The 22497-nt window shown below is 43.8% G+C and overlaps 1 protein-coding gene across 5 annotated transcripts in view; it reads right to left on the bottom strand.

Moving 5' to 3' along the window:
- Window positions 1-22497, bottom strand: part of LOC140493483 (N-acetyl-beta-glucosaminyl-glycoprotein 4-beta-N-acetylgalactosaminyltransferase 1-like) — a 687601-nt gene that overhangs the window by 270721 nt on the left and 394383 nt on the right. For all 5 annotated transcript variants that reach the window (XM_072591967.1, XM_072591965.1, XM_072591968.1 and 2 more), the window contains 2 exons: window positions 17438-17533; window positions 15466-15556 (listed from right to left, as the gene is read on the bottom strand). In XM_072591967.1, coding sequence (XP_072448068.1) covers window positions 15466-15556; window positions 17438-17533 — 187 coding nt within the window. The remainder of the gene's footprint in view (window positions 1-15465; window positions 15557-17437; window positions 17534-22497) is intronic.

The following is a 22497-nucleotide window of genomic DNA, read 5'->3' as shown; positions in this document are numbered from 1 at the left end:
GTGAGTTTGAAAAATGATCAGCTTGTTAATCGATTCCCCTTTGAAAGGTATTGCAAGCTGTGTAATTGCCATGTTTGTTTGGTAGATGTGAATTACATAAAGATAAGACTTTTCAGTCCGTGTATCTTCTTACTGACGTGGTAATTATAAATTATTGCAAAACAACCTCAAATATCAACAATTACAAACCTGAAACCTCATTCCTTTAGGTCTTTAATTGTAGTTGGAGATTTTAAGACTGTTAAAAACTAAGTTTTCTTTCTTTTCTCTTTTATAACCAAACCTTACTTTCCAATTCTTCATTCTCTTTCCCTACCTAATGTACCATTGAACACATTGACTTTAAACCAGAATTTCCTTTCAATCCTTGCTGCGTTAATTTCACAATCCTTCAGTCTGACTTGCTTCTCCTTTTCACACTGGTCTCATCTACCTGGCTCCCTTTGCTACACCATTATCAATTCACAACATATCACTAAAGTTCCACCCAACTTTCTTTTGCTGTGCACTGCTAAATTGTGGGGGACATCAAATTCTCCCTGTGCAAAAAGACCAAGGATGACCAAGAATTCCTGGGCCAAACAACAACAACAAATGGACAAACCTGTGCTATCAGAAGGCAGCTGGAGACAGTGGCAGTGAGCACCACAGGAAGAACGCTGAAAGAGAAATTTAACTGGAGAAAAACTGGATAGAAATTTTAAAGTGACTGACTCGTATTTGTGCTATGTGAGAACTTCAGTGCTGCCTAAAGGAAACCTTGCTTCTCATGCAGCAAACAGAATCCAGCCTAAACACGTCAAGGCAAATTCGCTAAATGATGGACAGAATTAGATATACTTTTGCTGGAAATTACAGTCCATCATGTCAGATTACAAGGCCCATTTCGAATACTTGCTGGATTACTTGTACAACACCTGAGAGAAAAGTGACAAGTAATAAAATTTTTGCCCTGTGGTTTCTGAGCTTGGGGAAGATCTTTGACGTGCTGTGCTCAAAGTTGAATCAAGTGCAAATTAAGACAAAATCTACTGACCACCTGGGCAAAAATCCCAAAATTGTGAAAATCTGACAATTAATGGCCAGTGAAATGGCAAAGTAAGCCACCCATTATGAACGGTATTATAGCTAGACAGTAAATACAGCCTTGCCAATTTCACTCACATCCCCTGAATAGATTCAAAATCACTATACTTGATAATATCCTGCAGTTTGTCAGTCAACAGGGCTTTCAGTCTGGCTTTCATGGACAGAGTGGATAGTGCTCTTGGAGGCAATTGAGATGGCAGCAGTCAGTACGCAAAAATGCTTCCAAGTTACAAATGTTACAGCCCCATCATCAGCATATTTGAAGATTGGTAGGTGTTCTTAAAATGCAAGTGTCTCCCATTTCGTGCGCAGTAGAGGCACTGAGTGACCTGCCTGCTCTATTGGGACCGTTGGTAAAAGGTCTCACCCCAGCATCCCCCAACCCCACCACTCCTTTTTATTTATCTATGGCAAGGCGATGCCCAAGTCAGGTAGGTAGCAAGGCTGGGCAAGCTGGTGTCAGGCAGGAGGGTGCAGAGGGCAATGGCTTTGGAGGTCACCCTGGCCTTCGGAGGCATCCATCCCATATCTCCCCTTTACTTTTCCCCGTTCACACACCACCGTCCTCCACCATTCCCGTTTCATTCACTCAGAGTTGTTAGTTAAGCTCCACTGATATCCCAAACATAGAAAAGAAGGCTATTGAGCTCTTTGAAGCATTCTGCCATTCAATGCAATAATGGCTGATTGTCCCAACTCAGTATCCAGTTCCTGCATTCTCCCACTTGGATCCCTTTAGCTCCATGGACTATATCTAACTCCTTCTTGAAAACTTTCAACATTTTGGCCTCACCTGCTTTCTGTGGTGGAGAATTCCACAGGCTCACAACTCAATGGGTGAAGAAATGTCTCCTCACCTCAGTTCGAAATGGCCTTAGCATCTTTAGACTGTGGCTGCCTGGTTCTGGACTCCATTGTCCTTGAAAACATCTTTTCTGCGTTTACCCTGCCTAGTCCTGTGAGAATTTGAAAGGTGTCTACACAATGTGCCTTCATTCTGCTCACCTCCAGTGAATATAATCCCAAATGATCCAGTGTCCCTTCGTAACCTGATTCAACAAAGCATTGACAACGCTGTCAGACAGGTTTGATGACTTGGCCAACCTTGCCTCACCTATATCATTGATTGCTCAAACCATGAAAAGCTCATCAAATACTGCAGTGATCTCAGAAACTCTCGAGCATTATCGTGATGGCTTCACAGGGCACCAGATTTAAAGCATCACAAAAATAAATGGCAACAAAATAAAAGTGCCCCAGTGACCTAATGGATAAGGTGCTGGCCTCCTGAGCCAGGGATTGTGAGTTCAAGTCCCATCTGGTGTGAAAATTTGCTTTAGGGTGGCTCAGTGGTTATCACTGCTGTCTCACAGTGCCAGGGACCAAGGTTCAATTCCTGTCTCGGGTAACTCTGTGTGGAGTTTGCACATTCTCCCCGTGTCTGCGTGGGTTTCCTCCAGGTGCTTCGGTTTCCTCCCACAATCCAAAGATGTGCAGGTTAGGTGAATTGGCCATGCTAAAAAGCATGGTGCATTAGGTAGGAGTAAATACAGGGTAGGGAAACGGGTCTGGGTGAGTTACTCTTCAGAGGGTTGGTGTTGGACTTGTTGGGCCGAAGGGCCTGTTTCCATACTGTAGGGAATCTAATCTAAACTTGATATTCCACGAGTCTTGGAATGCAATCTTGAACAAGGTCATGATTAATCTGCACAATTCTCACAAAAGCAAAATCCAATCTATTCTGATTATTCCGTCTGTCTCTAAGGTACCCAAAATGTGGCCAGTAACATTCCAATACAGCATCTTAATTACCCACTATCAAACTCAGACATAAAATAGTGAACTACTTCTTTCCTGATTATTTGAACAGATTTCGAAGGTGAGAGAAATCTAGCTGAGAGTTCACTTCAATTATTCTTACCGCAAAATATTCATTGTTGTCACATTTCTTACAGAATATTACATATCTACTGTTATGATTGAAACCATCTCTGCAGGGAACTTTCAGGATTATCCATATATTTGGGCAGATCAGAAAGCAAAGCTCCTACCGAGTCGAATTTTGAATCTCTTTTTATACAATTTTCTGGTCCCTGCTGGATGCATCACAGTTCTGTATTTTATGTAGCTCCATCCCCTACCAACAAAATTGTCAAATAGTGATGAAAGACTTCAGCTCTGTTCACACTGTACTGTAGCTTCTCTATCATTGCTTGTCCCAAGCCATGGCTTGATCCGATAAAACCTTTGATGCATGCTGTGCAGTATCACTGCCACTTGATAGTGCCATAATCTCTGCGCTTCCACTTGCTTCTTCTGTGGGTCTGATTCATCGTAATTCTGACAACCAACTCCCACTTTGGTCCACATTGTCTACGTAACTTCTTTATGCACTTGTCCTTATGGTATGTTTAGTTCAACCCTGAAATACATCTGCCTCCAATGTTTTCACTATTTGGAGACGCCGGTGTTGGACTGGGGTGTACAAAGTTAAAAACACACAATACCAGGTTATAGTCCAACAGGTTTATTTGGAAGCAGCACTCCAAAAGCTAATGCTTCCAAATAAACCCATTAGACTATAATCTGGTGTTGTGTGATTTTTAACTCTGTTTTGATATAACCTGGGTTGGTTAAGAGATTGGACAGGGTCCTGAGGGGATCAGGTCAAAGCCTGGGGAGGGCAAAAGATCTGGTATTAGGATTGTTTCGATGGAGTCTTTCGGAGGTTCTCAACATAGAGGAATTGTCCAGGGTGCGCTAAGATGGGAATATTGCAGGTGCCCTTGTGCAACTCCAACTACGCTGGAATAATCACTACCTGGTAGCAGAAAATTTGCCCCAACAGGTGTATAGAACATACTGAACTAGAACCAAACTTTAAACCACACAACACAAGCATACATGGCAGGGAAAGAGTTGGTAATGTGATACAACCAGGGTGATGTTAAACAACATGATACAGATGCTGCGATACATGCATGGTGAGGTTGGTCAATGTGACACATGCAGGGTGAGGTTGTGCAATATGTTACAGGTCGGGTGAGATTGAAAGAAGTGATAAAGCCAGGGTGAGGTTGGTCAATGTGATACATGCAGGGCGTTGTTGGTCAATGTGATATAGGTAGGGGGAGGTTGGTCAATGTGATACAGGCATGGTGAGGTTGGTCAATGTTACACAAGCAGGGTGAGGCTGTTCAATATGTTACAGGTAGGGTGAGGTTGAAAGAAGTGATACAGCCAGGGTGAGGTTGGTCAATGTGATACAGGCAGGGGGAGGTTGGTCAATGTGATACAGCCAGGGTGAGGTTGGTCAATGTGTTACAGGCAGGGTGCGGTTGGTCAATATGTTACAGGCAGGTTGAGGTTGGTCAATGTGTTACAGGCAGGGTGAGGTTGGTCAAAGTGTTACAGGCAGGGGGAGGTTGGTAAATGTGATACAGGGCAGGTTGAGGTTGGTCAATGTGTTACAGGCAGGGTGCGGTTGGTCAATGTGATATAGGTAGGGGGAGGTTGGTCATTCTATTACAGGCAGGGTGAGGTTGGTCAATGTGTTACAGGCAGCAAGAGGTTGGTCAATATGATATAGGTAGGGTGAGGTTGATCATTCTATTACAGGCAGGGTGAGGTTGGTCAATGTGATATAGGCAGGGTAAGGTTGGTCAATGTGTTACAGGCAGGGTGAGGTTAGTCAATGTGTTACAGGCAGGGTGAGGTTGTTCAATGTGATACAGGCAAGTGGAGGTTGGTCGATGTGATACAGGCAGGGTGAGGTTGGTCAATGTGATATGGCTCACAATGAAGTAATTCAATCTGATTTGGGCAGTAGAGAGATTATGTAAAGTGGCACAGGCAGCAAAAATGTTTTATAAGCCAATAAAGGCAGGTACAAAGTTATAGAGTTAGGAACAAGTCATTGGACCTGACTGGGTTAGGGGCTGTCGATAGCACAAGCACATGAAGCATGATAGGTCATAGAGTCATACAGCATGGAAACAAGACTCTTCTATCTAACCAGTCCATGCCAACCATAATCCCAAACTAAATTATTCCCACCTGCCTGTGCTTGGCCCATATCCCTCCAAATGTTTCTTATTCATGGACTTATCAAAATGTCATTGAAACATTGTAACCCGTTCCCTTCAAGGAATTATGTACCTGAACCCTGAGGTCTCTCTGATCTATAATACTACCCAAGGCCCTAATTGTTTTAGTCCTGCCCTTATTTGTTTTACCAAAATGCAATAACTCGCATTTATCCAAATTAAACTCCATCAACCACTCTTCAGCCCAAGGACCCTCTGATCAAGATCTCTTTGTAATCTTAGATAGCCTTCTTCACTGTCCATTATACCACCGATTTTGGTGTCATATGCAAACTTACAAACCATGCCTTCTATATTCTTATCTAAATCATTTATATAAATGACAAACAAAAGTGAACCCAGGACCAATCCCTGTGGAACACTGCTGGGAACAGGCTTCCATTCCAGAGTCAACATCCCGCCACCACCCTCTGAATCTGACCATTAAGCCAATTTTGTATCCAATTGGCAAGCTCACTCTGAATCCCACGTAATCTGAAACAAAAACAGAAACTGTTGGAAAATCTCAGCAGGTCTGGCAGCATCTGTGGAGTGAAATTAGAGTTAATGTTTTGAGTCACATGACCCTTCCTCAGAACTGATGGTAGCTTGGAGAATGTCGGTATTAATGCAGAGAATAGGGTGGAGCGAGAGGGTAAGGAGTAAACAATAGGGGGATAGAGCCCAAAGAGAGAGAACAACAGTTGGACAGACAAGGGAGTGGATAACGATCCAGCTAGGAGGGTGAATAGCTGTTTATGGGGATGGTTAGTGGCTAACAATGGGTTGTGTGTAATAGCAGGCCATGTGATAACAAGGCCTAGGGTGTGGAGATTGGGGTAAGGACATGGGAGAAAGTTATTGAATTCGCTATGGAGTTCCAATTGTTGAATTCCCAAGTGGAAAAAGAGCTGCTCTTCCATGTTGTGCTGGTGCACTACAATAAGCATGAGATATGTTGGCCAGGGAACAAGGTGGCATGTTAAAGTGGCAGGAAACTAAAAACTCAGGGTCTTTCACCCCATATAATCTAATTTCACCAATTAGTCTACTGCTCTGGATATGATCCACATCCCTGCTCTGGATCTAAGCCACTTCCCCATTCTGGATCCAATCTACTTGCCTGCTCTGGACCCAATCTATTTGCCCACTCTGCACCCAATCTATTTGCCTGCTCTGGATCTGATCCTCTTGGCCCACTCTGCATCTGACCTGGCCTTCAACCCTGGAAGCCAGCTCCTGCCCTTCCTTGAATCCAGATAAGAGACCCCTACATCCACGGGAGCCATTCTCTCCTTCACTTGCTCCTGACCCACTCCCCATTCCCTCAGCCCCACTCACACTTTCAGCTCTGAGCTGGCTCCTTCCTTCTGTGACACCCCCTCCCATTTATGCGCTCCAAACCCAATCGGTTTCCATCCCCACACTGGACACACTCTTCGTCCACCTAGGAATGATCTACCTCAGTCCCTGCCCACCCTTGAGATTCTAACCCCCGACCCCCATACTGTACCCAGTATGTAGCTACCCATGACCTGACACCCACCCTTCTCTGTGTCACTGGAACGGATTTCTCCCATCCTCCCTGACCTACCCGAAACAATACATCGCTTCCTCAGCCCCTTCGTGACATTGTACATTTGAACCCTACCCTGCCCTCTGGCATCTTAACCACACAGACACACATAGAACTGCTTCCTTTCTTAAAAGCCATAGAACAGAGTGGCATTCTGCATGGGACTGGTATGTATTAACTTATTCTGGGAAGGTTCTGTGGTCATCAGAGGCTATGAAATGCACAACATCCCTGAATGTATCTGGATGAAGGAATCGCCTGGAGTAGCCTATGAGCTCACTTGAATGCATCCCCAGTTTCATTCACTTCAGTCCATCACCATCTCAAATGAATGGAATATAAATGTTATGAATGCTAATTTTCATGCTTGAAAATTACCCTCCTGTAATGTGAAAAGGCGACTTGTGATACCTCTCTTGAGATCCACCGAAAAGGTTGATGTGAGCAAAGTGATTAAATGTGCAATCTGTTCTTTTATTTTATAGCTATGAAACTTGGTGCACATTCTGTCTTGTCTGGATAAACAGAACAGCCAGACTCTTCTTGTCTGTATAAGGTTACTTGCATTAGTGTGGCTGCAGTTTTGGCAGACATCTTATTTGTGTTTTTAAAAAGAATCAGCTCTTGTTTGAGCAGCTGGTGTCAGTAGTCTTCACCAGGACGATATGGCCTCACACTGCCCCTATCTGATTACATGACCTGTTCCTGTTGCATCAGAATACAAAACATAGGGAATAATGGATGAATAAAGAATTAAGAAAAGAATCATATATTAGATACAGGCAACTGTATATCTTGAACTACATAAAGACTGTAGGGGCATTCTTAAAGAGGAAGATCAGGAATGCAAAGAGGAAATATGAGATAGCCCTGGCAGATAAGGTAAAGGATAATCCAAAGAGATTCTGCCAGCACATTAAGAGCAAAGAGAGCAACTGGAGAGAGAGAGAGTAGGGCCCTTAAAGATTAAAGACTTCATCTTTGTGCTGAACCTCAGGAGGTGGGAGGGGTACTAAGTGAATATTTTGTGTTAGTATTTACTTGGGAGAAAGAAATGGGGGCTACAGAACATGGGGAGATAAATGTTGATGTTTTGAAAACAGTTCACATTAAAGAAGAGGAAGTGCTGGAAGTCTTAGAAAATATAAAAGTTGATACGACTTCTGGACCTGATCTAGTGTATCCCATGACACTGTGGGGCGTTAGAATGGAAATTATGGGATCCCTTGCAGAAATATTTGTATCATCTATACCTACAGGTGAGATGCCAAGTGAGTGGCTAATGTTGTGTCTTTGATTGGTAGGGATATAAGGAGAAGCCTGGGAACTGTAGGCCTCGGAGTCTGATTTCAGTGATGGGTAAGCTAAAGGAGGTGATTCTGAAAGGTAAGATTAATATGCATTTGGAGAGGCAAGGAATGATTAGGAATAGTCAGCATGGTTTTGAGCAAGGGAAATCTTGTCTCACAACTTTTAAGGAAGTAACCAAGAAGATTCAAGAGGACAGAGTGGTAGATGTTGTCTACGTGGATTTTACTAAAGCCTTTGACAACGTTTCACACGGTGGACTAGTTAGTAAAGTTAGATCATATGGGATTCAGGGTGATCTTGCCATTTGGATACAAAATGGGCTTAATGGCAGGAGACAGAGAGTAATGATGGGCGGTTGTATTTTGGACTGAAGGCCTGTGACCTGGTGTTCACACAGGGATTGGTTCTGGTCCTCTTTTGTTTGCCATTTATATAAATGACTTGAATGAGAATATAGAAGGCATGGTTAGTAAGTTTGCAGATGACATTAAAAATGGTGGCATAGTGGAACTGACGAGGGAGTCACGGAGAGAACGCTGATAGGCGAGGGGAGGGAAATATATCCCTGGTGGTGGGGTCCGTTTGGAGGTGGCGGAAATGATGACGGATGATATGATGTATATGGAGGTTGGTGGGGTGGTAGGTGAGGGCCAGTGGGGTTCTGTCCTGGTAGCAATTGGATGAGCGGGGCTCAAGGGCGGAGGAGCGGGAAGTGGAGGAGATGCGGTGGAGAGCATCGTCAATCACGTCTGAGGGGAAATTGCGGTCTTTGAAGAAGGAGGCCATCTGGGTTGATCGGTATTGGAACTGGTCCTCCTGGGAGCAGATGCGGTGGAGACGAAGGAATTGGGAATATGGGATGGCATTCTTACAGGGGGCAGGGTGGGAGGAGGTGTAGTCTAGGTAGCTGTGGGAGTCGGTCGGTTTATAGTAAATGTCTGTGTTGATTTGGTTGCACGAGATAGAAATGGAGAGGTCTAGGAAGGGGAGGGAGGAGTCTGAGATGATCCATGTAAATTTGAGGTCAGGGTGGAAGGTGTTAGTAAAGTGGAGCAGCTTCTTTCAAGGTCAGTTAATGCCCAAGTCTGCATCCTGTCATCAAGCTTATTATTCAAGATTATATCAAGAAATTCAGCTTGTACACTCTGTTAACTGAGGAATTACCAAGCTGAAATTTGTTCATAACATGGATTAGTATTTAATGTCCGAAATTATTTGCGCCTAATTTCAGGCCATGGTTCTGCCTAATGCCCACAGTTTCAGTTGGAAATATCAGCCATTCTTCCAGGGTATGTTCCCTATTAGATGTGTAGCATCTGCACTTCTTCACCCTGCACATGTAGCACTACACACGCAAAGAATTTTTTGCCTTCGCTTTGCAAATCAGATAATGAGGCAGAAAGGGCCCAAGGTATTATAGCCTGTGTCTGCCGATTAGATTTTCATAAAACCCTGCATAGCAGCCTATGATACTTACACTGACATTCAACCCTTGTACACACTGTGCAGAACTGATGAACCTAGCTAAGCATGTAAAATGAAGTTTGATTTAAACTTTTCACTGTACTCTTGTACTTCTGTACTTGAGTATATGTGATAATAAAGGATATTCTATTTGATTTGATTATCTGAGAGCCAATAGAATGTTGAGAGAGCTACACCCCAGAGACTAAATTGCTTGATTGACAGCACTGACTCTGCAATATATACCACAAATTGTATAGTGTATATTTACACATACAATGAGGTATTACGACCATAAGATATAGGAGCAGAAATTAGGCCAGTCAGTCCATCGAAACTGTTCTGCCATTCAATCATGGCTGATAATGTTTTTCAATCCCATTCTCCCGCTTTCTCCCCATAATTTTTGATCCATTTGATAATCAAGAATCTATCTGTATTTTGAATATACTCAATGACTTGGTTGCTACAGCCTTCTGTGGCAATGAATTCCACAGATTCATCATTTTCTGGCTATACGAGTTTCTTCTTATCTTCATTCTAAAGAGTCATCCCTTTACTCTGTACTGTAAACAGAAGAGCCTTGGGAAGTTGATGAGCAGAGAGACCTGGGAGTTCAGGTCCATTGTACCCTGAAGGTGGCTGCACAGGTGGATATATTGGTCAAGAAGGCATTTGGTACGCTTGCCTTCATTGGACCGGTTATTGAGTATAAGAGCTGGCAGGTCATTTTAAAATTATACAAGACTATGATTTGACTGCATTTAGAATACTGTGTACAGTTCTGGTCGCCACATTATCATAAGGATGTGGACGCTTTGGAGAGAGTGCAAAAAAGGTTTACTTGGATGTTGCCTGGGATGGAAGGTGCTAGCTATGAAGAGAGGTTGAGTAGGTTAAGATTTTTCTCATTAGAGAAAAGGATATTGAGGGGGAACCTGATTGAGGTCTATAAAATCATGAAGGTTATAGACAGGTTGGATAGAGAGAACCTTTTTCCTAGGATGAGGGATTTAATAACAAGAAGTCACACGTTCAAGGTGAGAGTAGGAAAGTTTAAGGGGGATACACATGGCAAGTACTTTACACAGAGGATGGTAGGTGCCTGGAATGCATTGCCAGCAGAGGTGGTAGAGGCAGATATTTAAGGTGCATCTGGACATTTGCATGAGTAGGTGGGGAGCAGAGGGATACAGATCCTTAGGAATTAAGCGATAGGTTTAGACAGTGGATTTGGATCAGCACAGGCTTGGAGGGCCGGAGGGCCTATTCCTGGGCTGTAACGTTTCTTTGTTCTTTGTGTTCTAAGGCTGTGCCCTTGGGTCTTAGTCTCTCCTACCAATGGAAATATCCACTCTGTCCAAGCCTTTCAGTATTCTGTCAGTTGCAGTCCGATCCCCCCTCATCCTTCTGAATCCCATCAAGTATAGCCCCAGAGTCCTCAAACACAGTAAGTGCTTATAGTTTCTGCTATTATGACTTTAGAAGGTGCAGATGATCAAACCGTCACAACAGCTGTACGGAATGCAGGTTTTATTTTTAGGAAAATAGAAAGCTTCGAATGAATGACATTTTCTAAAAACAAAAATCATTTTCACACATTCTGTTATCATAGCATTCAGGGTTCTCTACAGGATAGATGAATGGGAATTGAAATGTTAAAGCTTGACATGGAGGGTACAGGGGAATATGGGGAATTTCAAGAGGGCCTAGATAACAGCCCTTAACAATAGAATGCCCATACTGCAATGGCTATGTGTTTATGGAGATGTAGGTTATGGTTTTCAAGCTGCTCGCACACATTCTTTATGCACCTGTGAAAAGCAGCTTGAACAAGAAGTTAGAAGCAACTGATCTTGAAACAGCATACGGAAGAAGCCTTAATTTACTGGTAGACTCTCTTACACAGCTTATGATGTTAGTAAAGTAAGATGGTGCTTACATTGGGAAGGGCATTAAAAGGGACACATGAGTCCGAACCTTTGGTATTGTGGACACAGTCAGTCAGTTAGCCAGAGCTGAGGCATTGAAAATGACAAGCTGATCAAGGACTGTAGATTCTGCAAAACTGTGGCAAGTCTTCAACATTAGCATCGAACTACAGCACAGGAAATCCACTGATAAGAACATTTCCTTTGGTTAAAGTGTACGAAGCTTCGTAGAGAGAAGATGTGGTTGATGAATCAAAGACAAGGGGGCATAATCTTAAGTTTAGACAGGGAATTTAGAATTGAAATCAGGAGGGAAAATCTGCAATTTCTTCCCGCCCAAAAAGACAGATGCATAGACGTTTGATCAGTAAGGATGTCGAGGGATATAGATGAAAGGGGAGTAAATGAAGTACAGATTGGTTGTGATCTAAATGAGCAAAGCATCAGGTTTGAAGGGCTGAATGATCTAGTCTGCCATCATATGTTCCTTTGCCTCCTTTATCGTTGACATGTGACATGGCTATCTACTTCATAATAAATCGCCTTTCACGTTTGATACTGCCACTGTTCTGAAGAGTTCTGAACTGATCAATAAACGTTTATTGTTCATTGACTTCTAATTTATTTTTGTTCATTGTTTGCTCGTGTTTAGCTTTACTCAGAAGGCAGCTGTCATGTGTGATGGTGCATGAAAGTGGATTTGCACGGCATCACACAGAGAAATTAATTCTAGATTTATGCTCCATTAAGGGTGGGAAAGGTGTCAGTTGATTTAAGTGGCTGAATAATTCACCCTGAAGTAATTCTGATCTGATGAACTTCAGGCTCATTAGTTGCAACTTCTAAAATCAAGTCAGTGGACTAGATTCCTTATCCCCGACACATCAGTTTTGCAAGTGGACCGCCGCTGAATGGAACCACAAAAGTGAAGCCAAAGTCATGAGCACTCTTTTAGGTGTTCCAGTAAGACAGACTGCATCTGGATACATTTTCATCTGCATTCCCTGGACACAAATCATTGATTGGACAGATGTACAGGGAGAAAAATCAGAGATAGTAACAGAGCCCACAGGACTGTTCGCTAATTGTACTCTGCTGTTGAAACAATATGAGGGCAAGTGGGAGAACTGAATTGAGAAACAGTGAGGTGGCAGTACATTAAAATTAAAATTCATTACAAGTTGCCAAGCATATTAGTTTAGGAAAACGAAAAACAAAAGGAGACTATCTAACCGCTACAGCCTTTTCTACGCTTTAATAAAATGTGGCTGATCAATGCTGAAACCCTATTTATCCTTGCTCGATCCCCTTAACCAACACAAATCAATTGATTGCAGTCCTGAAAGCTTCAATTGACCCATCAACCGCAGGCTTTCTGAGGAGCGAAACAGCAGTCAAAATCTGAACTCTCGAAATCTCTGGCAGTTGCCACTGTTTGGTAACATGGCTGACATCATTTCGACCCTGGCAGTTAAAGAACAACTCAGAGAGACGTTGAGGAATCAGGCAAAGAAAAAGATGGACAGCTGTCCAATCAAATATCAATGCCACAGTCACACTCCTTCCTCCTCTCCCATTATATTTTCAGACAGACAGAACAAGTCCAGCACAGTTAAGATAGAAAGGCTGGATACAATGGGCCAATGATGTCCCTGAAGAAGGACTTTCATTCCTGAAGAAGGGCTCATGCCCGAAATGTTGATTCTCCTGCTCCTTGGATGCTGCCTGACCTGCTGCACTTTTCCAGCAACACATTTTCAGCTCTGATCTCCAGTATCTGCAGTCCTCACTTTCTCCCAATGATGTCCCTGTCCACTTCAATGGAAAGCGGCAGCCATTTTCACAGACTTCAACGGGATTGAATAGCAATCACTCATCTGTTGTTTGGGATTCGGTGACCTTAAAGTTGCAGAACCAACTCTACCACAACCCCCACCTCACACTCCCCCTCCCCAATACTCCTGCACTCCATCAACTACCCCTCTCGCCCTCCAACCCAAAGAGTTGCTGGCCAATCAGCCCCAGCCATTCCATGAATGTACGTGTCCATAGCAGATACCACACCAGGCCCTGGAGATGCCACCACAGGAAAGACTCAGGGAGGTGGGGATCGTTCAACACAACCTGTCAAGCAGCAGCCAGCCCTACCCTGCACCCCCAGCCCAGCAGGTAACAGAAGGGAGGGTCGGGGTGATGAATGTACATCTCTGGCCCTTGGAGGACACCTTAGGAGAGGCCATCAGTTTTTTAGTGGGCAACCTCCTAATCTGGTCAATGACAACCACCACCCCCTCCTACCCCCAGCCCACCCTGCATTTCCCATGGCTAACCCACCGAGCCTACACATCCCTGGACACTATGGGCAGTTTAGCATGGCCAATTCACCTAACCTGCACATCTTTGGATTGTGGGAGGAAACCGGAGTACCTGGAAGAAACCCACGCAGATAGGGGGGGGAATGCACAAACTCCACACAGACAGTAGCTTGAGATGGAATCAGACCTGGGTCCCTGGCTCTATGAGGCAGCAGTGTGAACCAGTGAGTAAGCGTGCCACCCCAACTTTAAGTTTAGAAGACTGAAAATACAGGCTCTAACACTGGAAAAAGGACTGGGGAATACACAGTTAAAACCCAGGCCTGTTATTTCCCATTTCAACTTGCAATAAAGCACCACTCTATCCAGTTCTAACTCTTGCTGCGTTGGCCAGTCTTGCAAAGTGAGTCTGATCCACAGTTCACTCATGCACAAAAACAATGAACCGAATTTTCCAGTCGGTGTCAGAAATCTGGATAGTTTCCCAACCCTGATCCCATGATGCGAGCACGGGCAGGGCGAGGGGGTTTTGCTGGAGGTGGGCTTCTCACCCAGTTTATGGCTCTGAGTGTCACCGAGAGTCGGGAGCTCCCTGCCAGTGATAAAGCAGACAGCGGTTACGAGGGGGCTCACTGTTGCCTTGCGAAGAAGAACAGGCAGCATCTTAGAACATCAGCAGCCGCTCTGCATACACCATGGCTAAAATGCCAAATGCATTGCCATGCACAGGATCCTACAGCCCCTGAAAACAGTCAACTCTTTGAAAAGAAAAAAACTTATCAGCTTTGAAGATTACATCTTCACCCTCCCTGATCAGTTATAGACAGACAGGAGGCTGGAGGAACACAGCAAACCAGGTGGCATCAGGGTGTGGAGAAGTCGATATATCGGGTGTAACCCTTCTTCAGGACTGAGACTGGTTATGGGGGGAGCTGCAGACAAAGGGGGAGGCGGAGACAGGGTGGTGAAGTGGGCATAGGTGAAGACAGGTAGAGGGTACGACCTGGTTGGTCAATGGGAGCAATGAATCCGGGTGGTGGCAGGGAGCAGTAGAAGGGAGGGGGAGGGGCTGGGAAGGGAGTCAGGGGATTAGAAGGGTGGTTATTTGAAATTGGAGGACACTATGTCGGGTTCTCTGGGCTGTAGGCTGCCCAGGCGGAAGAAGAGATGTTCATACTCCAATTTGGTGTGTGGTTCGTTGCAGCAATGGAGGAGGCTAAGGATGGTCAAACTCCCAGGCAGGTTGTTTACTTGGAGGTGAGTGGGTTGTAGTCCCAAGGCGTCAGGAGCTCCTTTAAGAACACAGATTTTAAACTGTGCCTGAAAAACCACCCAGAACCTGTCGGTAAATCCCAGCTCCCAACACTATCAGTAATTTATTTTATCAATATGAATGAATCAATTTTTTTTGTCACGTGTATTTTACAGTGGGAAAAACGGTAAAATACAGTGAAAAGCTTTTCCACTGCCATCAGGATCTGGCGCCATCTTGAATAGCTTAAGAATCAGAGAAAAATTGAAAGATATAGCTTTAAGAGAGTGCATCAGCCCTGAGCCAGCTTATCATCAATGCTGTCTGCATCATCATCCCTTTACTGATTCATTGATATTGCAATTCTATCACAATGGGCAGGAACCAAAATGAAGCCAGTCCTTTTAGAACACTGAATACTGAGAATCTCCTCCAACCATACCATCTTTGTAGGGATGTATGTAGCCAAATATCCGAAGCCCATAATTCTTCCATTTTGGTGAAACAGCAATCTTATTCACCGAGGTACGCGTCTGAAACAAAAAGACAACTTTTCATTCCTCATATTTATCCACCGACCAGATGCAGGTACAGTAAAGCAAGACAACAGCCGATCGTGCGACCCAAATTTCGAATGAACCTCAATGTCTTTATTCTTAAAACACAATAATGTCGGAGATATATTTTGTTTACAATAGTGACCATTACTTAATTAACAAAAGACAAACAGCTATATTGTACATCCGTCCACCAACAAGCAAGACTGAAGCAAGAGAGCATGAGAAAATTCAACAATTAGTCTTTGCATTGCCTATCCACATACTCCCAACATGGTTTATGGAGGGGGCCTGGAGACAATTAAGTGGCTGATTAATGTTCATTTTAGGGTTTCATCACACTGCTCTATAATAAGCTTTAAAACTCAATGATCAATTAACACATGAAGGCGGTATTGTGGCTCAGTGGTTAGAACTGATGCCTCATAGCGCCAAGGACCCAGATTTGATTCCTCTCGTGCGACTGCCTGTGTCTACATGGGTTTCCTCCCACAGTTGAAAGCTGTGCGTATTGATCATGTTAAAATACCTAAAATGACCAGGGATCTGCAGGTTAGGTGGATTAACCATGGGAAATGCAAGGTTACTTGGATAAGGTCCCGGATTGGGTCTGGGTAGGATGCTCTTCAGAGGGCCAGTGTGGACTTGATGGGCTGAATGGTCTCCTCCCAGACTGTAGGGATTCTATGTATTCCAGCTCTGATGATGGGGAGGCCCATGGTCATTGGGACACTTGGCAACTTTAGCTGACCGAGCTGGTGTCAGCAAACGGGAAGATGTGAATCTCTTTTGTGGATTTTCTGGACCCATCGGAGGCATGTATCTCTGAAGGTCGTTTCTCCCCTTGGCCTCTCAAGCCCAGCTCTGCTCACTCACCTACCCACCACCGGCCCAAAAGCCCCACTTCCCCCTCCGCACCCAGACATCTCAAGACTTAATCTGGGCTCCTTGGCAGGAGGCGAACTTCCTGGAGTGCCAGTAATGGCCACCATGCCAAGTGATGCTCCTGGCACTACAGACCAGCTGGCATGTCTGAGAGATGGGCTTTCATGGAAGAAGAGGGCAAATCTTCACCTCAAAACAACGAACACTGCTCGCAGTATTAAACCTCAGTGGCACATTGTCGCAACAGAGCGGGCACCCATAACCTTTGAGTCTGGCAGAGCTGGTAGGGATGTGGGATCCTGTACATACCATCTGATTGAAATATAGGATTTTATGACAGTCAAGTAGTTAATTTTGCCTATTGCACCAGTTCTCTAAAGAACTAATGTCTCAGTCCCACACCTCTGGATGCTGCCTATATCCTTTACAATCTCATAAACCTCCTTAAGTGACTGATTTGCCCTTTGTGATCTTGGTTGAGGGATACATATTGACCCACCTCTTTCTCTCCATAATAGTGGCACTGGACTTTTACAAGCCCCTTAAGGTGGCTCTATTAGTACTGTTCTTCAAAATGTCAACACCTCTGGCAGTACTGCACTGGAACCTCAGGCTAAAGTCCAGGCCTTTCTGATCACTAGATAAGGTCACACCCAGTTACGAGGGGAACATGAGGAAAGTTATGCTTTTTGCATAGAGTGGAAGGAAAAACGGAGCAAGTTGCAACCAGGCACAAATATCAGGAGCTGACAGAAATGTAGCAGTGAGCTAACTGCCTCCACTCGTGACTGGGGAATTGTACACAGTGCAGGAGATATTACAAGAGGACTAAAATAGCACAGCACATTGGAATGAGGTTGCAAATCATTCAGAGAAGTTCAGTAATCCTCATGTTCTTACATTTTGAATTTTTGCCTCAAAACCATAAAAGAGATGGCATTGGTTGAAGGTCCAAATCTGCACGTTACTTACATGAGGGTAAAGTGGAAAATGAATATTCTTCCGAAGCTGATAAATGGAAGAGCCGCACCAATCCTCAAAAACATGAAGGTTCACTTTGCCTTTGTACTGCAAAATGAAAAGAAAGTCAACATTTATCATGGCATGCCAGTCTGAATGATCAAACGTACACGAGCATAGACAGAACTACTACTGTACTCAGTTTTTTTTATTCATTTGCGGGACTTGGGCATTGCTGGCTCACCAGCATTGCTAGCCCATCCTTTTTTGCCCTTGAGACGGTGGTGGTGAGCTGCCTTCTTGAATCACTGCAGTCCACTTGCTGGGGGTTGACTCACAATGTTGGTAGGGAGGGAATTCCAGGATTTTGACCCATTGACTGTGAAGGATTGGTGGTATATTTCCAAGTCAGGGTGGTGAGTGGCTTGGAGGGGAACTTGCAGGTGGTGATGTTCCCAAGTACCCGCTGCCCCAGTCCTTCGAGACAGAAGTGGTCGTGGGGTTGGAAGGTGCTGTCTAAGGATCTTTAGTGAATTTCCTTGTTGCTTTAGAGAATACCTAGGGAGCCATACTCTTTCTAAATTCGCTTTGCTGTGTGTGGCTGGGTTTCTTTTGAGATGGAAGGCGATGGTAAAGTTACTGGCTGAGAAATACAGAGGCCCAGGTTCATGTTGTGCAGATAGATTCAAATTCGATCACAGTAGCTGGTAGAACACAAATCAAATTGGAAGCTAGATTCAGTAATGCTGACTATGAAACCATTATCAATTATCATTAAAAAAAATCCCATCAGGTTCACTAATGTTCTTTGGCTAAGGAAATCTGCTGTCCACGTCACTCTAGACCCACTCTTAACTCCCCTTTGAAATGGTGGGGAAACCAATCAGTTCAACAGCAATTAGGAGTAGGCAATTGGCATGCCATCTTGATGGGGTTTCTTGAATCAACCAACAATATACTACTGTCTGAGTATTGTTCTATGTGTTAGCTTATGTAATATATGTCACAAATATAAGATTCTTGTTGAGTCAGATATCTTGAAGTTTATTAACAACAGGGAGGTGGGATCCTAGTGGTATCATCACTGAACTGTTAATCCAGGCAATGTTCTGGGGACCAAAGTTCAAACCCCATCATGGCAGATGGTGCAATTTGAATTCAATAAAAATACAAAATTAAAGGTCTAATGATGACCATGAATCCATTGCTGATCATCAAAAAAAACCTATCTGGTTCACTAATGTCCTTCAATGCCATGTTTACCTGGTTTGGCCCACAAGTGACTCCAAACCCACTGCAATGTGGTTGACTCTTAATTGTCCTCTGGGCAACTAGGGATGGGCAATAAATATTGGCCTAGCTGGCCCATATCCTTCTAAACCTATCCTATCCATGTATTTGTCCAAATGCCTTTTAAATGTTGTTAATGTACTCACCTCAACCATTTCCGCTGGCAGCATATTCCACATACATACCATCCTCTGTATAAAAATGCTGCCCCTCATGTTCCTTTTTATTCTTTCCCCTCTAACCTTAAGTTGATGCCCTCTAGTCCTTGATTCCCTAACCCTGGGAAAAAGACTGAGTGCATTCACGTGATCCATGCCTCTCATAATCTTACACACTTCTATAAGATCTCCCCTCAGTCTTCTGTGCTCTAAAGCAAAAAGTCCTAGTTGGTCCAACCTCTCCCTATAACCCAAACCCTTGAGTCCTGGCTACATCCTTGTAAATTTCTTCTGCACTCTTTTCAGTTTAGTAACATTCTTCCTCAAGCATAGTGACCAAAACTGAACACAATACTCCAAGTGCGGCCTCACCAACATCCTGTATAACTGCAACATAACTTCCCAACTTCTATACTCAATGCCCTGACTGATGAAGACCAATGTGCCAAAAGCCATCTTCACCTCCCTGTCTACCTGTGACTCTATTTTCAGAGAACCATGCACCTGAACTCCAAGGTGCCTCTGTCCCACTACATTCCTTAAGGCCCTACTATTCACCATGAACCTTCTACCTTGATTTGACTTTCCAAAATGCAAGACCTCACACTCACCTATATTAAACTCCATTTGCCATTTCTCGGCCCACTTCCCCAGCTGGTCAAAGTCCTGCTGCAATTTCTGATAACCTTCTTCACTATCCACGATACCACCTTTTTTAGTGTCATCTGCAAACTTACTAATCATGACTTGTACATTCTCATCCAAATCATTGATATAGATAACAAACAGCAATGGGCCCAGCACCGACTCCTGAGGCACTCCACGAGTCACAGGCCTCCAGTTCAACAGACATCCTTCCACTATTACCCTCTGCTTCCTACATTAAGCCGAAGTGTATCCAATTTGCCAGCCCCCCCTAGATTCCATACAGTCTAACTTCCAGAGCAGCTTACCATGTGGAACCTTATCAAAGGCCTTACTGAAATCCATATAGACTACATCTACCACCATGTTCCCTTCAACCTTCCTCGTTACTTCATCAAAAAATGCTAACAAATTTGTGAGGCATGATCTCCCATGCACAAAGCCATGCTGACTATTCCTAATCAAATCCTGTCTTTCCAAATGTATGCATATATTGTTTCTAAGAATCTTCTCAAGTAACTTACCTATCACAGATGTTAAGCTTACTGATCTATAGTTCCCAGGTTTTCTTTATAGTCCTTCCTGTATAAGGGCACAATATTCTCTACCGTCCAGTCTTCCAAGACCTTACCCATGCCTTAATGATGATGCAAAAATATCAGCCAGGGCTCCACAATTTCTTCTCTAGCCTCTTGCAATGTTCTTGGATATATCTGGTCAGGACCAGGAGATTTATCCACCTTCATAATTCTAATACATCCAACACCTCCTCTCCTGTGATATGAACTGTCCCCAAGATATGACCACTAACCTCCCCACGTTCCCAAGTTTTCATGTCTTTCTCCACTGTTAACATATTGGAGAAATATTCATTGAGGACCTCGCCCATCTCCTGCGGTTTCACACATACATATCCACTTTGGTCCTTGAAGGTTCCTATTCTCTCCCTAGTTTTATTTTCCTTTAATATACTTAAAGAACCTCTTTGAATTCACCCTAAGTTTCTCACCCAAGGCTATCTCGTGCCCCCTTTTCTCCCTCCTGATTTCCTTCTTCAGTAAACTTCATTATCCCTGATATATACAGGGATTCCCTTGATCCCAGCTGCCTGTACACGAGCCATGCCTCCTTTTTTCTGGTCAAAGCTTCACTATCTCATCATCCAGGGTTCCTTACTCCTGTCACCTTCACAGGAACATACAGACCTTGAACTCTAGCTACCTCACTTATAAAGACCTCCCACTTGCCAGAGATTCCTTTGCCTGCAAAAAACTATTCCAATCAACCCTGAAAGCTCCTTACTAACTTCATCAAAATTCACCTTGCCCCAGTTTAGAACTTGAACCTATGGACCAGTTTTGTCCCTCTCCATAACTATTTTAAATACAATAGAACTATGATCACTGGCCCCAAAGTGCTCTCTCATTGTCACCTCAGTCACCTGTTCTGCCCTATTTCCCAAGAGTAGGTCGGGTTTTGCCCCTGAGCAGGACCCTCTATATACTGCTTGAGGAAACTTTCCTGAAAACCCTTAACAAATTCCAATCCATCTAAACCCTAAGTCCCAGTCTATGGTAGGAAAATTAAAATACCCTACTATGACAACACTATTGCTTCTGCAAGTCTCCCCAGTCTCCCGTTTCTCTAATTCCCATTGACTATTTGGGGGCCTATAGTACAAACCCAATAATGTCACCATCCCATTGTTATTGCTTAGCTCCACCCACAAAGCCTCACTAGATGATTCTTTAGTTATTTCATCTCTGATTACTACTGTGATACTTGCCTTAATTAAAAATACAACTCCCCTCCCTTTTTCCCACCACCTCTGTCCCACCTAAAGCACCTGTACCCTGGCACATTAAGCTGTCAGTCCTGTCCCTCTCTTCGCAATGTTTCTGTAATGGCTATAATATTCCAGTCCCATTTACCTATCCATGCCCTGAGTTCATCGGCCTTACCTGAGAGCCCTCTTGCATTGAAATAGATGCAATTTAATCCGACACACATTCCTTGCTCCCTGTCGTGTTCCAGCCTGACCTATCTCTTCACCTTACTATTTCTGATTACCGTATCTCCTTCCAGCCTCACACTTGCCTCTCCGCTGTTAAGGATCCCGCCCCTACCAATCTAGTTTAAACCCTCCCTTGTAGCACTAGCAAAACAGGCCACCAAGATATTGGTCCCCCTCCAGTTCAGATGGAACCTGTCCCTTTTGAACAGGTCTCTTCTACCCCAGAAAAGATCCCAATGATCTAAAAATCTGAAGCCCTGCCCCCGCACCTTTTCTTTCGCCATGCATTTATCTGCCATATCCTCCTGTTCTTACCCTCACTAGCACGTGATACTGGATGTAATCTGGAAATTACCACCAATGAGGTCCTGGTTTTTAACTTTATTCCTAGCTCTACATAATTACTCCACAGGACCCCATCCCTTTTCTCTGACTGAAAAACAAAAAAACTATCTCAGCTGTATGTATAGTCTGGTTTCTGTGTTCACTGTGTACAATGCATACACGTAATTGACAATTGAACATATCACACTGACTGAGAGAGTGATTGAAGGCCTTTATACTGGAACCTCACATAGCAGGATGCTATGTCATTGCCTTATTTGGAATCCATGCAGCAATACATTCCCCTTTATCCTTTAAAGAATGGGACCACTTCTCCAATAAGCTGTACAAATCCTTGTTTAGGTACACAGTCATTGCGTATTTAGATAACACTCTGTTGGAGCATGGAATGGCCAAATTTCACCCTTATACAGTTATCACACTTGATTGTGCAGATTCACTCTGCAGTGGGCTGTCTGTCATAGGGGATAGGTGTATATCATTAGTCATGGATATGCTATTGTTTCCTGGCATGATATCTTCAGTACCTGAGTCATCATTTGTGTGACAAGAAACTGATTATATGCAGTTCAGATATTTTGCCTATTTCTCCACTGGCCTTAACCATTGATCATTACAAT

This window comes from Chiloscyllium punctatum, chromosome 22 (genome assembly GCF_047496795.1).
Source record: "Chiloscyllium punctatum isolate Juve2018m chromosome 22, sChiPun1.3, whole genome shotgun sequence".
Taxonomy (NCBI): domain Eukaryota; kingdom Metazoa; phylum Chordata; class Chondrichthyes; order Orectolobiformes; family Hemiscylliidae; genus Chiloscyllium; species Chiloscyllium punctatum.
This window is presented reverse-complemented; position numbering and strand designations above follow the sequence as displayed.